This window comes from Pseudopipra pipra, chromosome 5 (assembly GCF_036250125.1).
Source record: "Pseudopipra pipra isolate bDixPip1 chromosome 5, bDixPip1.hap1, whole genome shotgun sequence".
Lineage (NCBI taxonomy): Eukaryota > Metazoa > Chordata > Aves > Passeriformes > Pipridae > Pseudopipra > Pseudopipra pipra.
This window is the reverse complement of record NC_087553.1, coordinates 41,415,255-41,435,612: the sequence shown is the minus strand read 5'-3', so window position 1 is coordinate 41,435,612 and position 20,358 is coordinate 41,415,255. Positions and strand designations below refer to the sequence as shown.

The 20,358-nt window shown below is 40.3% G+C and overlaps 1 protein-coding gene across 1 annotated transcript in view; it reads left to right on the top strand.

Annotated features, from left to right (window-relative positions):
* The first annotated feature begins 292 nt into the window (after nucleotides 1-292).
* The window catches only part of HMGA2 (high mobility group AT-hook 2), a 107,411-nt gene continuing 87,345 nt past the window's right edge, over nucleotides 293-20,358 (top strand). The window contains exons 1-3 of the mRNA XM_064655766.1: nucleotides 293-1,773; nucleotides 4,463-4,549; nucleotides 12,084-12,134. Of these exons, the coding sequence (XP_064511836.1) occupies nucleotides 1,663-1,773; nucleotides 4,463-4,549; nucleotides 12,084-12,134 (249 nt within the window). The 5' untranslated portion in view covers nucleotides 293-1,662. The remainder of the gene's footprint in view (nucleotides 1,774-4,462; nucleotides 4,550-12,083; nucleotides 12,135-20,358) is intronic.

The window sequence follows — 20,358 nt, the reverse complement described above, 5'->3', positions numbered from 1 at the left end:
CTCCTGTGCTCGTCCACCTCTCAGTAGGGGAGGAAGGATGCGATCTGACCTTGAGGGATGTATGGGACTGGAGGAAATGCCCAAGGTGCCCATGAAGCCCAGGTCCGACCGTTTTCTTTGGGGGACGCACAGACAGCGTGGTCCTCCCTGGCCTTTGTGGCCGTCTGCTTATGCCACAGAGAACGGGCGCCTACGCATGGCTTGTACGGGAGAGGACCTAACACCGGCGGAGAGAGAGGGCTGCTGGACACCCTGCTTACCGCGTCTGTGAAGAGGTACCGCCTGCAGCCCCGCCGTGCTTATGGGAAAAACTACTTATGGGGCAGGGCACTCCGCAAGAGGTCATTCCCCGTTCCGTCATCCTCCCGACAGGACAGGTTCGACCCGCTGTCGGGTTACACCGCCCACATCTTACCCCGGCGCGGCCGTCTCGGGAGGCGCCGAGCCTGTGCCGCAATAGCAGCGCCTTCCTGGCAGCCGCACCGGCGGGAGGGGGCCCCGCTGCCCGGGGCCGAGCCCGGCGGGCCCGTCCCCGGGCCGGCCCCGGCGCGGCCGCCTTTGTTCCGCAGGGCCCCACGTGCAGCGGCGGCCGCGGTGTGTGCGGTGTGTGCGGTGTGTGCGGTGTGTGCGGTGTGCGCGGTGTGTGCGGTGTGCGCGGTGTGTGCGGTGTGTGCGGGGCGGCAGAACCCCCCGCGCCGGGACCCCGGGCTGGCCCTTTAAACCTGCCGTGGCGGCGCGGCCAGGCCGGTGCGGGACACGTGAGGCGGCGGCGCGTTCTGCCGCCGCTGCCCCGGCTGCCGTGCTGCTCGTGTTTTATCTGGCCGGCCGCCAGGCCCCCATCGCCGGGTTTTCTCTCTGCCTCCTCCTTTTTTTTTTTTTTTTTTTTTTTTCCGCACAGCCCCCTCCTGGTTTTTCCACCCACGGGTAAAAGTGGCTTTTCTTTTCCTCTTTTTTTTTTTTTCTTTTAACCCTCATCCTAGTTTAGTCCGTGGGCAGGACTCGCATAATAATATTTCCAGTCTCAGCAACTCGCATCACAGACACGAACTCAGGACCGCCCCCCCCCTTTTTTTCCTCCCAATCTCCCAAATCGTTTTATTATTATTTTTTAAGTGATCGCTCCTTTTGCGCGCTGCTCCTGCTGCTGCCGAAATCCCCATCTTCCCAGGGTGCATGCTTTTGGCAAGATTGTGCAGTGTTCTCAGTCCATTTTCAGTGTGTCTTATCTTAATTTGTCCTGATCCGATCTAAGCGCGATAGCCACCACTTGCTTTCAATTTGTTGGATTTTTCCCCCCTTCTTGGTTTGCTCCCGACTACCCTCGGAGTATTTCCCTCTCTCCTTCTATTTCCAGGGTTGCAACTTACTCTGCCTTTTCTTCTTTTTTTTTTCCTCCCCTCTTTTGAATTGCTTCATGTTACTAATCATTCCTAAATTGTAAGAGAGATTAATTCCCCCTCCTCTTCCACCACCACCAGCACCACTACCACCATCACCTCCTCCTCCTCCTCCTTCTCCCCTTCTCTTCTCCTTTTTGGCAGCACCAGGACGTCCGGTGTGGTGGTGGCAGCGAGCAGCAAAAGCAGCAAGAGCTCGTTTTGATTCCTCCCCTTCCAAGGTGCTTTGGAGAGACTGGTTTCAGGCTGAGCAGCAGAAATCACGATGAGTGCACAAGGTGAGGGACCCGGTCAGCCTTCCACTGCTGCCCAGGATCAACCTGCAACCGCAGAGCTTCAGAAGAGAGGACGAGGCAGACCCAGGAAACAAACAGAAGTCAGTATCGTATAAAAACGTAGAGACGTAGATCTGTAGTGTTGTAGGCATGTACATGTACGTATTGTGCTGCAAATGAAGCAGTCCTGGCGACGGGGTGGGGGGCTTTGTTGTGTGCTGCTTCCCGGCGAGGTGGTGCAGAGGCGTAGCGAGGGGCTCCGCCGGGCGCTCTGGCGGGGAGACCCTGGGGCCCGAAGCGGCGAGGCGCTGCCTGCTCGTGGCTGAGCCTCGGAGCCTCCTCGGGACTTTCACTATTGTGCAGGGAGCGAGCTAGGGCTTTTCAATGTAAATGGGGAACATGGAGCAGCGCGGCTCCGACCAACCAGCGTTCGCTGGGTCATTTCGAGCTGATTTTGAAATTGCGAAAGCGAGGAGCAAGGAACGGGGCTCTCCTGTCCCTTCTCTCTCAGCCCTCGCAATAGCTCAGTCCGTGCGTGTGTGTGCGTGCATGTGCGTGTGTCGGGTCCCACCGGGCGCTGCTGCCGCCTCCGATCTTGACCAGCCCAGCCCCTGACTGCCCCTAGATCCTGGGGCTGGGGGGAGAGGAGGGTGTCTAGAAAGTCGCATAGGTTTTTTCGCCTCCCCCCCCGCCCCCCGGCTTTCCCCCCTTCCTCATCTCCCTCCCTCGCCCCGTCATCGTATGCAGAGGTGCCCCCGTTGTCGATGGAGGTGGGGGAAGTAGCCGGAGGAGGCTTGCCCTCCTTTTGCAACACCTTTTGCCTTTGCTTCGGCGCTTTTGCAGGCAGGTCGAGGCGACGGGAACGCTTGTCGGGTGTCTGGGTGCGGGGAGCTCCTTCCCACCCGCACCTACAGCCTCCTCCCGGGCCCCGAAAGGGACGCGCTGGGTTTCTCTTTTTGACTTGCAAGACCTGAATCCACGCTAAGGTTGCTAGATCCGTGCATTATTCCCACACCCCTCTCCCCCCCACCACCTTCCCTTCCTTTCCCGAAGTACCATTGTCGCATCGTTTGGAGCTGCCGGGCCGCGCTCAGCCCCCGCCGCGGGGTGAGGGGCCCGGCGGGAGCCTCCGCGCTCTGCAGCCCCTCCGGCGGCGCCGCCGAAGGGGGATTTTGCCTGCGGATGCAACCAATTAATTCCCGCAGCTCGGCGGGAGCAGCGCGAAGCCGCCCGCAGCCTTTTCCCTGCCTCTCTCGGAAGTCACGATTGAGGAGTAGGGCTGTCCACGGAGCTCATTTTAAAGCGAGCTTCCGCGGGCTTTAAACATGTTTACTCCCATTCATTTGGCATCAGCCCCACTGCCACGAGAACCTTCGAGGAGCTCTAAGCACGGAGGGAGCTGAGGAGCAGAGCCGGTAGCCGGGGGAAACCGTCTGCTTTACTTCCCCCCACCCCCCATCCCCCTCTCCGATATGGTCCTGTAAATTGCACAGAAAGTACTATTTGGAAAGCCATAAAAGCGGAGACCCCAGTTTTCTCGCTCTGCCGTCGGTGACACTCCACCGAACCGGCTGCGGGCTCTGTCCCCCTTCCCGCTTCACCCTCTGGCTGCCCTCGCCCAGCCTCGGCAGCCGGCACCCTCCGGCCCTGCGGACTTGCGCCAGGGGTCCGTTTTCTTTTTTTTTTTTTTTTTTTTTTTTTTTTTCCGTATTCTTTATTTTATTTTTTTTTTCCTCCTATAGCATTTGAATGTATGGAAGTGAAAGAAAAGCGCGTCTCCTTCAACGTGGTCAGCCCAGATGTGCAGTGCTTGCGAGGCTCACCACTGAGCTGGAGCACTTGGGGAGTCCTCTCGCCAGCCTCCTCTTAATCTACCTGGGAATTATAAAAGCTGAAGGGGTTTAAACTGGTTTAAGTTAGCAAACTGCATTTAATTACTTTTACCACATCCTGTAACCTGAATGAAATGTATAATATTTAAGACTGGAAGAGTTTTATAGTGTTTATGATTCACTGAATAAATATTTGGAATCCGAACTCTTAGTAATTCATACCCAGTTTTAAGAACTGGATATTTACTGTCGGGCAAAGGAACTAGTTAAGAAAATAGCTAAAATAATCAGTGTTCCTGTCAACTCATCTTAGAGTTGGGGTTTTGTTTCAGATTTTTCTTTGGTTGAGTTTTTCTGGCTTACTATTTTCATATTTGAAGAAACTTTTACATTTGCATTTTAATACAAATTAATTGTTTTTAGAATAGGTGTGAATATAATGCTGACTTCAGAACAACAGAAAAAAAATCCCCCCTCCCCAATATTTGTGGCCTTGAGGGAGAAATAGTCTCAGCTTATTTTACAGTAATCCGGTATTTAACTTTTTTCCCAAAGAAAGTTTGTGCTACAAGCTACATGTTATAATTTTATCTTGCTATAACGAAATGCAATTGCAATTAAATGGGTAACTGTATTATTTGGTGAATAACCATTCTTATATGAGGGAAATCATAGCTATCTTTAAAAAATGTGTTTCCTCCTATAACTTATGTTAGAATATACAAACTTTTAAAAGTTTTTTAATGCGATTATAAGGGAAGTTAAACTCTTTTATTGTGCAAAAGTGTTTTTTTTTTTTTTTAGTGGAGTTGTTTAATTTTTCATGTTGCATTTTTAATATTATGTTATTTATACTATTAATTCATATGTTTTAAGCAACTTCTGTTATAGTTTATCCTTCAGATCTCCTGGGTTAGTTGTTGCCTTTTGCCACAATAGCATGTTTTCCTGTGTTTAGGAACCAACTGGTGAACCATCTCCTAAAAGACCAAGAGGAAGACCCAAAGGAAGCAAAAATAAGAGTCCCTCTAAAGCAGCTCAGAAGGTGAGACTATTAAAGGGAAAGAGTTACTAATGCTGTTTTTTCATCAGCTGGTAAGAAAAAATCCAATCATTTAGGCTGTGAACTGTGAGGTTGGAATCCTTCTAATAATGGAAGCTACATAAAACATGAATTTTGCATTTTTAAAACTAGAATTAACATGAAGACCATAAGTACAGAACCTATAAGGGCATCTTGCTTTTTGAGTAGTGTACAGGTTAGTGAAATAACATAATGTATATGATGAGAAACCATTGAGATATCCTGTATCTAGTAAGGAAATCAATATTAAGGATATTACTTTCTTCATTAAAATTTTTGTAAGAGGAAGATTAATTTCTTGCCCACTTACAGTTGTTACTACTACAGACCAAATCTGTATATTAAAGCTGAGTGCTTTGTCAAACATAGGTTAATTAGAGGTAAATCCAATTATGTGTTGATTGAAATAAGTGCATATACTGAAATTTACAGCTTTAAAATGTGATGCTAAAGTAAACTGTGAGTTACAGTAAAAGCCTGCTATATCTTGTTTAGTAATCAGTTTCAAAGAGACTTTTACTGGAAGTGCTATTAGTCTTCTGAACCACTACTTCTGCTTGATGATAGGAGCAAACTTTTATTCTGGTGGTTCTGAATGCATTTAGCTATAGGAGAAGCTCTCTGAAGTCACTGTATTTAGTGCATGGACTTTACATCACAAATACAGTGACTTAATTTTATTTGAATTGGGGAAAGCACAGCATTAAAAACCTATACTGTCAAGGCAAATAATACCACTCTCTAGGAAATATTTTAGGGAAGGCAAATAGTTGTATATAGTTGAAAACAAATATGGGAAATTTGTTTGTGTTGATAGTTATACAGCAGTTAGCACTAATTTACAGGTACTAAATTGGAAACAAAAGCTTACAAAATCTGGTAGTGAACTGTAGAGTTTACTCGTATCAGTATCTTTTAAGGAGGTCTGTGACAAAACCTGTGTCAAAGGTATTTGTGTCCTCATCTAATTATGGTTCAATTGCCTATGGTACTGTCCAGAATTAAGTTTATAGTTTTCAGTGGTATAAATTACTATAGCAACTACTGATAAATATCTAATCATTAGGAGGTGACTATGATTTCATGTCTGTTTTGTCTAAAATGTTTTCAACATTTGTGTGAATTTTCCAACTCTTTAAATTCAGATTTTTTAATTTTTTTTTAGTTTCTGGGCTGGAAAAAACCCCAGTATATTCTATCAAGAAATTAACGAATTACTAAAAAATGCTTTACAGGTTAAGTATTTAAAATATGTCAAAGTCATTCTTCAAGGTAACGTGCTTAAAATGTTGGGTTTTTTTCTTTATACCATAAAAATATTCCTCAGATATACTTTGAAATAGCTTAAATGTCACTCTTGAGAAGAGAGAGAGCATTTTTTTTTATTAGTCTAGCAAATCCAAATGTGAGCTTTAGTATTTTGAATATTACTCCTAGGAGTGTTGGCTTTCTAGGAGAAATATTTGTAATAAGATTAGATTTTAAGTAATTCATAGAAATGTGTTTTAAAAATATTCTTCTAAAACAAATATTAACATTGTTTCATTTACATGAGTAATTTGGAAATCAGTATAAATGGAAAATAACTTAAAACATCCATATATGTGTAGGTTTATCAAGTCAAAAGTTTTCCAGATGATTTTGGTACATAGTTGTGTTTTCTTAATCTAATTTACAAACTGAGCAATTTCCTTATAACATTTTGATTTTCAGAATGCATCAAGTTACTGCTGTAATTAAAGCAAACCCTTTTGGGTGTTGCTAATGTAAAAAATTGACCAAAGACCACGTCTTTTTTTATAATAAAAAAAACTTTGAGGAGTATGTAATTACAAGTCTTACTGGTTTCTGGGTTTGTAGATAAAGTATATAAATGTTTGATAAATCCTCTAAAACATAAAACACTTATAAAGCCTTACTAGAAGAAAGCGACTGGATCCCATTTCAAATAAATATTTTAACTCTTTTTCCAAATTGATAATTGACCCTCTCTAAAATGGTTTGGCTTCTCACCAGGCATCTCAAAGTATCTTTTAATGTAATATTAATTCCAATAGTTTTTTTAACAGTAATATGCATGGGAATGTTTTGACACTGTAAGAAAGCTTCATTTGGTGGTGAGGGTATCACCTCTGAAAAGAGTGAGTTATATGTTTGATTTTGTGCTAAACATATTTACATATACATATGCATACTTAAATTTATTAAGATTTTCTCCAGCCTGTCTCAACTCTGAGAAGGAGGACTGTCTATCTTAGCTTAAGCCCCTCTACATTTGAACCTGGGTGTACTATACACCCAACTGGAATTTGCTGGAATTTCTAAAGAATAGTGTGTGTTTCAAAGGGAGCTCATTGAAATGCTTTAGAGTGTTCACAACATGTTAGATAAACGTTGACCAGGAGAACCCACCGAGCAGCCATAAGAAGGCACTCATGATTAATTGATTGGGTGTTCTCTTGCAAAGCATTACACATCACAATTAAAAATGTATTGCACATTGGCAGTGAGTTAAAAATACTCCAGAACTGGGGCTTTGTTTTGCTATACTTCAGAAAGGAAATACCCTTAAATCAGTTGATGGACAATTTACCCTGAAATCATGGTAATGTTGTGTATTTAAAATTTCTTGGTAGACAGGATTTTTCTGGGGTTTTTTGTTTTTGTTTTTTTTTTTTAAGCTTTCAGAGCTTATGTTTGGTCTTAGTAAACTGGCCTTAGGGCATCTGAAAACAAAGTGCTTGGTAGGAAATTAGCAGTGTGAAACTTGACAATGCATACAGAATGTTGCAAAACTAACTGAACAGCTAATAATGTGGCAATTACTCTAATTTTAGGTAATATGCCTTTTTTTCTTTTTAAGAATTGCATATCACACATACCTAACTTGTTATAAATTGGACACAGAAGGTAAGCTGTGTTTTATGGAAGACCAAACCATTTCTCAATTGTTTAATTTTCACAAACAGAAGGAACAGAATGTGTTAGCAGATGAGAAGAGATAGATACAAAAAGATTCCTGATCACCTTCCACTTGAGTCCCCACAATTGGGTTGTTATTGCAGTTTATGTCTTTAAAGAAGTTATTCTGTTATTAATTTAAAATATTTGTAAAAAAATAGCAAAACGTGAAGTGGTTTTTTTTTCCCCCTAAAGCACAACTAGTTTTCCAGGAAGATGCTAGTGGGGATCTTCCTTTTTAATTTCCTGGGTGTTCTGTATTTGAGTTTTATGTATTATACTGAGCTGGGTTCCCAGCCCATCACATTTCCCTTTCAAGGGCTTTTCTTTTTTAGCTAGTGTAGTTTGGCTTGGCAAAAATACTGTATAGGCATAAATACTCTCCTACTTGGAAGCAGGAAACACATTTGTGAGGTCAAAAAAGAAGCGATAGATACCATGTTTTTGTCTTTCAAGAAATTGTCAAGGGATATCCCAGGAATATCTAATGGTAAGAGCTCTCTGGTAAAATTTACCTTCAGTTAAAATATGTTGAGTTTTGTTGTAGTTATTAATGTATTGAGATTCACTGAAAATACTTACAGAGTTTGATAGATCATTTTCTGAAAATGAGAACTTGTGATCCTGTGTGTGACTACACTTGCTACTGTCTCTACATTAGTCTCTACATAACGTGGCCAGAGTTTGGTATGTAGAAGTGCATGTCCCTGGGTTAAGCAGTCCAAAGGTAAAAAAAGAAAACAAAAAAACAACAAACAGAAAACCACCAAACCAGAGAAGTGCATGTGACCAGAACTGTGCCCTAAATTCATTCACAAAAATCTAGTTGGCTTCTCTGTGCTTCATTCATTTTCACCAAACTAATCATTACAGGTTTAGAGGGAAAACATGATCAGATTTATCAAGTGATTGTAGCATGGCTGTTGCACTGAAAAAAGAAGAGATATCAAAATCAGGTATTCTGAGCAAGATGGTGAAAGCAAAAGACTCTTGCTTAAAGTGGATAAAACTGAACATGGAAAGCGTGATATTTTTGTGTTTAGCCAATACCTAAGGTTTTTTTAAGAGTATTTTTTTTTTACCGAATGACTGGGGTTTTTTTGAGAGGGACATGTTTCTGTGCAAGTCTTTTGACACGGTTTAACGATGATCTTCCTCCCAAACTCTCGCTTATTTCACCTGACTTACAGCTCTGACACATTTTGTTTGAGATCCCAGCAGATCAGTTTGCAAAGTGGATAGAGTTCTTCAGATTTGGATTCTGTTGCACTTGAGGTCTTCCTTGACAATGGATAGATGCCCAAAAGAGCGCTTTATAGCCATCCAATTATTTATACTTGTCTTGTCTTGTTAATTGCTTTCAGTAGTACAGCCTCAGTTTCTGCCTGGGCACAGCACATTTTTGCAACAGGGAGGCAGAGATGGTGGGCAGTCAAGTCCGAGGGTTGACTGGAGCTATTTGTAATCAGGGTTTGATAGACCTGTGGTACAGGGCTTAGGTGGATTGCAAATCTGCCTGGGAACTGTTAGCTCGCTTCCAGACAGCAGTAACTGGAATGGTAATCTTTCTCACCTGGGACAAATAAAAAACATTTCCCATATGGATCATGCTCTTAAAAGTGGATATAAAGAATAAATTTAATTCTGTTCCTAAAATGTGACATACCAAAATAGTTGTATTCATATTACTGTTTATAAGAAATTTCATATTTTTTCATAGAATATGTTTTGTGTTTGATAACATACCCAACCCTTCTTTAAGTTTGGTGATTTCACGTCTTAGCTGTATGGAGCAAGGTCATGCCTCATAGTGTAGCACCAAATGTTAAAAAAACCCTGACTAAACACCACCTTTGAGTGGCCTGGCCCTCTCTCTGGATTTGCCCCTAGCTTCAGAGGCAACACTTAATCAAAGCAAAGAGCCAACAGACTGGTATGTTTCTAATGATGTAAATACCTGTGCAGAGGAATGGCAGTGTTTTGGCACTTATGTGTTCCTTCTCTTAATTGAAAATTATATGGAGAAACATTGTGTTATTGATCTGATTTGCAGTAAAACATTTCTTCAAGTGCTTAAATTAAAAGGCAGTCTTGTACTGTTGGAGAAAATGCGAACTAAAAAACAATCCAGAGGGAAAAAGTTAGAATATTTTCCTAAACTTCATGACTTTATCATTACCACTGTACTGGCACTACTCCTTTTGGTTGTTCCAGAAGTGTTTTGTCTTTCTCTTTTCTTGGAAAGGAGATACAAACATCCACTTTGGAGGTTCTTGTCATTCATTTTCTGCAGTTTAGTCTGTGAAAACCTTGCTTTTTGCTTACAGAATCACTCTGTACCAAAACATCATCTCTGGCATGCCTGACGACTGTTTGCTCAGCTCACCTCTGGGAAAGATTTAATTTTGATAAAAACTATGGAAATATTTTTCTTCTAACATGAGGTAGAAGTGATATACAGCAGGAATTTAGTGCCTTTCAATTGAAAGGTCCCCAAGCACTTGACAAACTGATATCCAAACTAGCCAGGAGGAACACTAGCCTGTTCTGGCATGGACCTTCCTCAGTGGTAAAGCGCAGCACTGCTCGTGGCAAGTGGCAACACTGTGTAACAGTTTATGGCAGGAAGCAAAGATTAGTTATTCAGAGAAATCTCTCATGTTCTCTTTCTAGAGACTAGATAACTAGATTGTGTGCTGTAGTTGAAGTTACAATTTGTGTCAGGTTTGTAGGAACTTTAATTGTGAGACAAAGTAGTTTTTGTTTCCAAAAAGTTAATTATTTTTTAATAATTTGGTTTTAATAGAGTTTTGGAAAAGGATCTTTCCTTCAGGTGTGGTAATACACAGAAGAAAATAAATGGCATTAGTGCTTTGATCACATCAGGTGTTGATTTGTTAAGAACAATTTTAACCAATATTTTCTTTTAAAATTTATGTCCAGTGTTTCATGAAGTAAACATAGATGCAGGGGGCTAAAGCTTATCAAAACTAAATCACATCTTTTTTTTTGTATCCATCATGTTACAAGGTATAAAGAAATGAACACTTACAGGAAAGAAAACTCTGAAATAGACAGCTACAGGATATAGTAAATGCACTTTAACAAGTATTCTCATAAGAGGGTTTCACCTTACATGTAACACTGGTATAAACGATTAAAGCTCAAGTTTACTCTTTTAACAAGTCCGAGTGATAATTTTGCCCTTTAGGAGTGTGAATTTTATTTTTCACAGCTTTCTTATTGGCAAGGTATTTATTTCAAAGTAATTGTGTTTAACTCACAGGGCAGTTTTTTTGTAGAGATTCCTCCACTAGTTCCTCAGCTCAGGTTCTCTTTTAGAGAGATCCAATTTACACAGCATTAGGTTACAGTATATGTTACAGAGATTGACCAGCAAGTGATTTATTTAATGGCACAGTTGATTTCTAAGGGCAAATCAAATACACACACAGTGAACTGGAGGAAAAGAAAAGCAATTCACGTGTAGTAGAAGCCTTCATTCTTGGGGACTTCGTACGTGGCAAATTCTGCCCTGACTAAAGGTAGTGGCAAAATCCTCATCTCCCTCAGTGGAACAGGATTATTTACCTGATGGAGTGTATGGATGGGCATAGCTTATGTGGAGAAAATAACCTGAATTTTTCATTTTAAACTCTGTATGTATTTTAGTGTAGTGCATAAGTACTAGTATTAGTTGTAGTACTATTCACAATGTCACAGTGTAAATTAATGGAAGAGTCTGTAAGAGGACTTTTTCTTTACTCTGAGCTCTAGGAACAAGCACAGGCCTTCCATAAATACAGCTGTCACTTTTAGGGACCCTTCCATGCCATTTCCTTAAACCTGGAAAGGAAAGGTGTGTTTTGGACAGTAAAAGTTTCACTTACAGCTTAAGGATGTGCTTTTACCTGGAAGACTTCAAGTGAAAAGTAGAGAAGTTATTTCCCACTATGAACACAGACATATTCATGGTGATATTTTGTCTAATCCATTTCATGCCTGAACATAATGAGACTAAAAAAGGAATTATAGCTGCTATAAACTGCTTTGACCAGGCTTGAAACAGGCAGTATTTTTAATTTAGTAACTTCAAGTACTTTTTGATAGTCTGTGAAAGACTAGATTTGATGCTTCTGGGGTTTCTCAGGTTTCCAGGCTGCCCTGTGCCCCCATCCTCAGCCTGCACGTTCCATGGCTGGCCTAGGCTCAGGCACACCAGGCTCTACTGTGGGCACTGAGCAGCTGTGTGTGTATGTGGCCACACTCCTCCATGCCCTTCCACACGGTGTGGATTAGGGCTGGGGGGCACCCTTGGGCGCTGGTGAGGCATCACCTGGCCACACTGGCTAAGAAATGTCAGTAAAACTGACATAATCACATTCTACCAGAAAACACATAGATTAGGCAGGAGGCCTAGTGCCACCCAAGAGATATAATTGTAGCTAATGTTACAGGAAAGGAATTCCTAGTTACTGAGGCTGTTAAGTAATGCTGAGGTATAAAATATGCTGTGTTTCTTTTCCCTTTACAGGGAGCAGAAGCCGCTGGTGAAAAGCGACCCAGAGGCCGACCCAGAAAATGGGTAAGTATTTCACTTCCAGATTTATTTGCTGTATTATAAACCATGTTATTAAGTCCATTCTTTTAGAGAACAATAATTTCTGTTTCATTTGTAAAAAAAGAGCATCTATCTTCTGTGTCTGTTCTGGTGGATTGACTAAAGGGTTAAGATAGCAGAGAAGTTAACCACAACTTCCTACCTTTAGACTCTAGTAGTTTGCTCAAGACACTTTACAATTAAATGTTTGCTGGGAGTGAATGTTTATGTGTCTCTTATCAGCATGAAAAGAGGCACAACTCTTCCTTCAAAAGAGAGTAACAATGAGATAACTTGTTCAGTAATTGAGTAACCGAAGGTTAAAGGAGCACTATCAGACATCAGAAGGTGATAAGATTCAGATGTAGTGTGACAAGATAATGTTTAAACCCAAAATGTCTTTGTCCTACCTTGCCTGGAAACATGCATATTTTCCTTAAATCCGGCAAGAAAGACTACAGATGAACAACAGGATACTTGCACTTAGAATTTATTTTTTCCATTCAGAGCTGTTTTCATGCCTCATATATTTGTAGTGACTGGTAATACATTTCATTAAAAGTTTCCACTTTCCCTGGCCCCATTTAGTCTGTAGATGTGTCTATCAGACACATGTGTTTTTATTCTTTGACCGTGTAAATATTTCAGTCTTGGATACTTGAAATTCTGTGTTTTCACTGATGTTTACAGCTAATGAGAGTCTGCTTAGTGCAGCTCTCATCTCCATGTCTTTTCCTTATGCATGAGCTTTCATAAGAAAAGTGATTGGGATGTCACTTGGAAAACATGATTGGATATTAGAAGATACGAAGGTGTGGCTGTGTGCTCCATCACACATTAACATTTCTGATTTCCCTTTTCCAGTTCCCTTTCCCTTTAGCTGGTCAACATTCTTCTTTAAACTTCTTTTTAAATCCACCCCCACCCTCTCAATTTTAATCCCTTATTTCACTCTGCATTCTCTTTCCTCTCTGCAGTCCTGTCATTTTCCCCTCATTTTGTTCAGTTCTTTTGCATAGCTTTTACAGAGCTGTAAAGGTATATGCTTGGAAGAGCTCAAACAACATCAGAAGGTACTGAAAACTACAGCTGAGGTTCTCAATAGTATCAGCAGCTGAACACAGGAAAGTTGGCTTTAACAGTCACTTAAAGACCTAGTAGTTCCATAGTGTTGTCCAGTGATAAAGTACCCCAGGACATTTCTTTGGAGAAAACAGACCACTGCATACTAGATGAGTTGCTTATACCTGTAGTTTTCAAGTCAGGCAGTTTTCAGGTATATGAAGAAGCTCACTGGCATTAGAAGAAATGATGGTGTATCGAAACATACCTGTGCTGGTGATCCTCTTGTAAGCAACTTGCAGAAGGCAAATGCCAAGTACAGTAAAACATGGATCAGTTCCTGTCTGCTTCCTCCCGTCTGGCTCAAACCTTGCACGTGTGGATGCTGAGTGTTGCTTGCTTGATCTTCACCCTGGGTGCAATCCCAGGGAAAACAGACTCTAGTCTATAAGAGTAAATAATTTATAACAGGCAGGCCATCCCCACTGGATTAGGAATGTGTGACAGGTGAATAGGAATGGTTAAATGGTTTGGGGAAGAGGGAAAAGGCAGCAGTCTAAAGTGTTAAAAAGATTTTTCTCTTCCAAGCACTCATAGTCAGAAACTAAGGTGAGTTTTCAGTGAAAAGGGCTAAATATATATTGCGCTTGTAGCGTCTTGTAGGCTAGAATGTTTCCCTTTTTTTCTTCATGGGGAAGAAAGAATGGGCATTGTCAGTGGAGCATTCAGTATGGAATGGGCTGTTTGTCAGGTGAGGAATCTGATTTGCAGAAATGGGAATTACTAGTTATCCAGTAGATATATGCATTACTTTACTGTGAGACCAATACTTACAACAGTTTTGTTCATTTTTTTGAAACTAATGCGTATTTTAAAACTCGGTATTACTTTGCTGTTGTGCCTGTTGAAAGTGTAGTCTTTTTATTTTCTTATTCCAACTATATGATTGCTTCTTGTGATTTTTGGAGATAATGCTCCTATCTGCAGCTTGCATTGAGATAATTCTACAGACCATGATAATCAAATACGCCTTTTCCCTCCTCTCTTTCTTCTCTCTTTCCAGTATAAATTAAGTTCATGGGTTCCTTCTCTGTGCATGACAAAATGGAGAGTGATGTTATATTTTCCTCCAAAGAGAAATGTGGTTAAATTATTATAAGCCACTATGGTGCCAGCTATAAGCAAAGTTTATATTTGAAATCAAAGGAGGATTCTGCCCGAAAGCAGATGGTACAGAATCATCCTTTCTGTTTAGACATCCAACACGTACTCTGAAAATGTCACTTTTTATCACCCATACTTCAGTTGAATTAATGATTATATTCTTCTTAATCCAATTTATTTGTGTATCAAGCCTTAATGATGACAGTTCAGTATTAGCAAAAGTATGGAGTATGTAGGTGGTTTGTTTTTTTTTTATTGGAGAGGGCAGAATTCTACATGACAGGTATTTTCCTAAGTTTGTAACCCTTTTTTTGAGAGTCTAGAGGTTCTGTGTCATATGTTGTTCATCAAATTGTAAAGTATTATTTCTGCTATTTCCTTCAATATGCACATGCGGAGACGTATGAGCTAACAGACCACTGTAGAATTCCGGTAGCTGGTCTTTCTGCTGGTTCAAATTAAGTATTTAATGTTTGTGACTCACAGTATATTTATTTATGTATTATTTTTTAGAAGAGAAGTGAATCTTTTTGACTAGTATAAAACTGAGAAGGGGGAGGGAGAGCCCAAGTGAAGAGGGCAAGGATCCCAATTTATCGCAAGCATATGAGACATCAGATGATCTTTTTAATGCAATAATGTGTACTTTGCAAAGTTGTCAAAGGGAAAAAGACAATAGAAAAGATAGTAAAGATCACCAAAATCTTCTGAAAATAAAATATTTAGCTACATAGAAAAACCTTCTAAATGTGGAGAGCTAATTGAATAAAAGTCCTGAAGATAACAAGGTCAAGTAGGTGGGAAATGAACGTATTTGGAAGAAACACAGTGCCTGCTGCTTTAAAACTGATCTTCACTGTAGGTTGCTGCACACGTGAAATGCACTGAAGGCTGTGAGTCTTATTACCTATTAACCCTCTTCATGGGGACCTTGGTACTCCTTAATTTTAGATGTTTTATTGCACTAATATATTCTGGGCTCTTTGGATGTATCTGCGTTAGTGTGTTAGTCATGAGTGTGCTTTGGAAATGCATCTCCTAATTTTCCCCACTTACTGTATACATTGTGTAGCAGTCCCAGAGCTTGTTGGCTGGACTACTTTCAAATGAAACAAAATTGGAGGATGTGCTGCAGAAGTGCAGTCTGGTAGACATTCAACCCATAGAACTAGGCTAGAGTGAAATAAAAACCTCTAGAAAGGTGCACAGTGTGGAACTTAGGTCCTCAGCACCAGCCTTTTTATCTCCTGTGGTCCATATTGTGGACTATAGCCTTTGATGGTTGAAAGAGGCTATGAAGCAATCTGGTTTTTATTAGCAGAATTATTTTATGTAGCACAGGCATAAAGTCAAATTCATAGCCATGGAGATTCGCATTCCCAAAAGTCAGTGAAGGGTTTGTCATTGACTTCATCACTGCCAGGTGTTTGCCACTGAGGTCTGATGCTGCTGCTTGTGAAATCAGCAGCGGTTTTGCTCACGGCTTCACATAGCCCTTTGTAAAGTGCCATCAGAGTTTTTTTATTTTATTTATTTAATTTGTGTATGCCTGTAATTTCACTGAAGGCAAGGGGCTGAAGGTTTATGAGTAGATCGGGAGACTAAGTAATCAATTACTTTGCTGTTTGTTCCGAAGAACTACATCTAAAAGCTCTGGAAATCTCATAGGCTTCTAGTGCTCTCAGGCATCAGTTTAATGGAGAAACCTGAAACCTAGTTCTGAAGTTGATGCTTAAAAGAGTATTTGTTTTTAATTTGCAGTGTTGGTGTTATGTCTTTAGGTAGAATTTTTGGGCATTTCCACATTGTTTAAACTGAGCCACAGGCTCTCTGCATGGCATAGCACAATTGCTCCAACCCTCCAAGGAACAGTTCAGAGTTTTTATAGCCTTGAGCAGGACTTGGGTGAGGAGGAGAGATGGCTGATGCCATGCCATGTAGCTGTTTTAAAGGATGGATAGATGAAGATATAGGATCTGCATGATTGTGACAGCAGAAGATAGTGACTTTCTTGACCAGTGATATGCAGGATGTGTGTGAAGTATCTGCTTGTGCATCTCATCACTGATGCCTAAGTAACAACTGTGACTTGATCAGAAAATTTCTCTCTCTTTCAGTAATTTTATTTTCTGGTAGATAGTATATATAGCACATTTCAGGTTGGTAGAAGATAAAATATAATCAGAAATTAACTTAATTTTCTTAAGCAGAGGCTTAATCTGATCCAGTCACAATCATCTAGACAAGCTGAGAGCCTAGAGAAGAGAAGCCTTTGAGCAGACCTTAGAGCAGCCTTCAGTACCTAAAGGGGGCTACAAAAGAGCTGGAGATAGACTTTTTACAAGGGCCTGTAGCAATAGGTCAAGGGGGAATGCCTTTCAACTGGAAGAGGGTGGGTTTATGTTAGGTATTAGGAAGAAATTATTAGGAAGAAATTCTTTACTGTGGGGGTTATGAGACAGGAACTGAGTCTCTGAGCAACCCTGGAACAGGTTGCTCAGAGAAGCTGTGGATGCCCCATCCCTGAGAGTGTTCAAGGCCAAGCTGGATGGGGCTCTGAGCAACCTAGTCTGGTCAAGGGTGTCCATGACCATGGCAGGGGTGTTGGAACTAGATGATCTTACAGGTCTCTTCCAACCCAAACCATTCTATGATTATAGTAATTTTTGAAGCTTTCTTTTTCAATGAGGGCAGAATTTCACTTTATACAGAAAGTCAGTTTAAGCAGTGCCAAACCACATTTAAAAAATCATTACAAAAATGCTTTTTTATAATAAATTTTTCTTCAGGTTATTTCCCAGTGCAATTTTGACATAGATGAGATATCAAACTTTAAACATGGAATTGGCAAGATATTTCTATGCCAGCAGTTCCAAAAGGCCTGTGGCAGGGCAAGGACTTCTAATACTCATTAACTTGTAAGATTTTGAAAATTTCTGAATTTTGAAGAAATATGTATCAAGAGAAGCCTGTTGCCTCAGAGAATTGATCAATGTTTTGACGATATTTCTTGACCATATTGAGCCTTTGCATACCAAAGTCAACTTTCTAAGTCAAGTTTATGTCTGGTAGTGACATACTCTGTGATGTGAAGCCATTTAACTAATTTTTCTTATTTCTCATGCAGTGCAGTCATTTTTGTCTTATATGAAGTCATGGTCTAGGAGGTGCTTAAAGTCATGCAGGCTTCTTCACTAGGTGGTAAAGAGGGAGAAGGATGTTCTGAGATGATAGTTCATCCTACCCTAAAGACGGCTTTGTTATAGTTGTAATGAATTCTCATCTGGAGATAGCAATCTTTTGACATTATGGAAGACAACCTAGAAAATGAAATGGCACATATATGACTTCTAGATAGCAAAACCTATCTAGAGAGATTCTCTCCTTTGATGTGGTGCTTAGCTGTGCATCCCTAAGCTAGGATAGAGATTCTGTTGTTATGAGAACACATTTTTGTTTAAATTAGTTACTACCTGGTCAATTTGGAGCAAACCATGATTGAGGTAAAACTGAAGTCACATGTATTGGATGATGAATGAAAAAGTTACTATTTGTGTAATTATAGAAATTACAATTGTAATTATAGAAGATAGTAAAAATAAAAGTTCGGTTTCTTGTACGGGGAAGAATAACGTCGCTTTGAGTTACTTTGAGTCTTTACAAATTTTGGCCAGAATATAACAGGTGTTACTGCTTCGTGTGAAGCATGTCATAAAAATTTGCATATGTTGCTGTTCATTTAATCTTCTAAACTGTCTTAGCTCCTTTGTGAAGATCATAGATGCTATTTTGTAACTTGGTAATAAAATACCTTCTTTCTTGAACATGTTTTACATCTGTGTGGGCAAGAAAATCACCTGAGAGGGTTTGTTGTTTCAGTTGTCTAAAGAGCCTGAAGGGGCTTTTATAATTATGAAAAACAGACTATTGACCTCTCTCCTTTAAAATTCCTAAACTTAAGAAGTGGATGAAGGACATGAATTGAAAGCCTTAAAAGCTTTATACCTATAAATTTACTTTCCAGTTGAGATGATCTGTAAAAGAAATCATCTCTCAAAACCTGAAAATTTTGACAAAAGCATTGGTTGTTGAACTTTTCTCCTATGACTAACAGATGCTGGGGTTTTTTTTTGCCATTTTTTGTTTGCTTTTGTGGTTTTTTTTTCTATTCACCATTCTAGGAAAGGAAAAAAAAATCTTACATGCTTGCACCAAATGCATTAAAAAAGTCACTAAAAATATGTTCTGTCTCACCAGTGTTCAGAGAGGTATGTGTGTTCATTTCTTTAGAAGCTTGTCTAAAGAAATAGTGTCCTTTCTTGGAATTTCAGAGTCCTGATCCTTGTTGGTATAAATAGATGTGGCACCATTTATTTGAAGGAGACTACAACAGAAAATTTAGCCATGATATTTCTTTTCTAAAACGCATTTATACTACCAAAAGGATATTTCACTCCTTCTCTAGTTCAGTTCCACTTCGGTTAACGTATATTAAAAGATACCAGTTTAACTAAAAAATATTTTTACTTCAGCTGACATTTCAGACTCCTTAAAGGAAAATATTTTATTCTGTTTGAGGTCCAGAGAGGAAATTTTAGCAGACAAAAAATGCAGAAAGCATTTCACTAGCATCTCTAGTGAAAGGCAAACTGAAATTCTGAGCTATTTCCTTTTTATGATCTCAGATAACAGATGTTCAAGGACTCTAAAAATTAGTTTTCTGTTTGGCTATATACTTTGACTTTATAAGCCTCATTGCCCATTTTACATAGGAGGAAACTGAGCACTGAGGCTGTTCACAGCAACATCAGGAAGCTTTTTTGCACCTGTGATTTTTGAATTCTTAGGGTTTTTTTCACTAGTAGTTATTGGCAATTGTGCATCTGAATACCTGACAGAGAAAACATACCAGGTTATGAAAAGTACAGGCACTCATTCTTGCTCCTACAATTTCATTTGCACCATTGAAAATGCTATGAATGCAAAAAGAGAAGCTGGGCCCCACCTCCATTGAAAGTGTACTCCACAAGGTTAATTGCCTTGCCCAAGGAAATCTCTGGGAGAGCCAGGAATAGAACTCAGATTTCCTGGCAGCCTGCCCTATGCCTTCAGCTCAAGGCCATCCTCCTCCAGTAAAGCTTGCTTGAGAACAGGTTGGATGAGGGAGGGAGGGAAACACACTTTTCAATCCTGTATCTTAAACCCATATATGCTTTTTTTACCTGTTTCTGTAAACTCAGGTGTGAGTATTTTGGTATCTCTAGCATAAGTGCAGCTGGTGGGCAGTGAGGGGTAGGAGTAAGCTATTTAATATCCTTCCTGGAGATATTTGAAAGATGTGTGGATGTGATGCTTTAAGGACATGGTTTAGTGGTTGACTTGGCAGTGCTGGATTAATGGTTGGACTCGATGATCTTAGAGGTCTTTTCCAACCTAAACTATTCTGTGATTGTATGATTCTGTATACAGGATAGAGTGAAGAGATTTAGGACCATGAGGGTTTTGAACCAATCCCAAATATAAGCCTGAAAGGTATTTGATGCATATTGATGGTATTCTCTCTTCTTTGTACCTTGGTTACACAGAAGTCCAATACCAATCAATTAAATTATAAACGTAGTCACAAAACCAAGGTGCTTGGTTCCTTGAATATTTTAAATATGGTTACTTTTCTATTCAGCATTAGCTGACCTGAGCTATAGTTGCGGGACAGGGCCATTCCAAGTCACCTCATCCAGAGATGGTATTTCTGTTCCCTGTGCTCTTAAAATGTAGTGCTGCAGAGGGAATGAAAACCTATGATTTAACACGTAATACAGGACAGAAGATTCAGAGTCAAGACTACTAGGTTTCCTTATAATTTCTGACTAATTGTGCATCTTATTTAATACAATTTAATTTAATTCTGCGTTATACTGCAGGCCCCTGTAGTGCAGTAGCTTACAGGAAAATATCACATTTTTGTCCCTGTGTGGGTGAATTT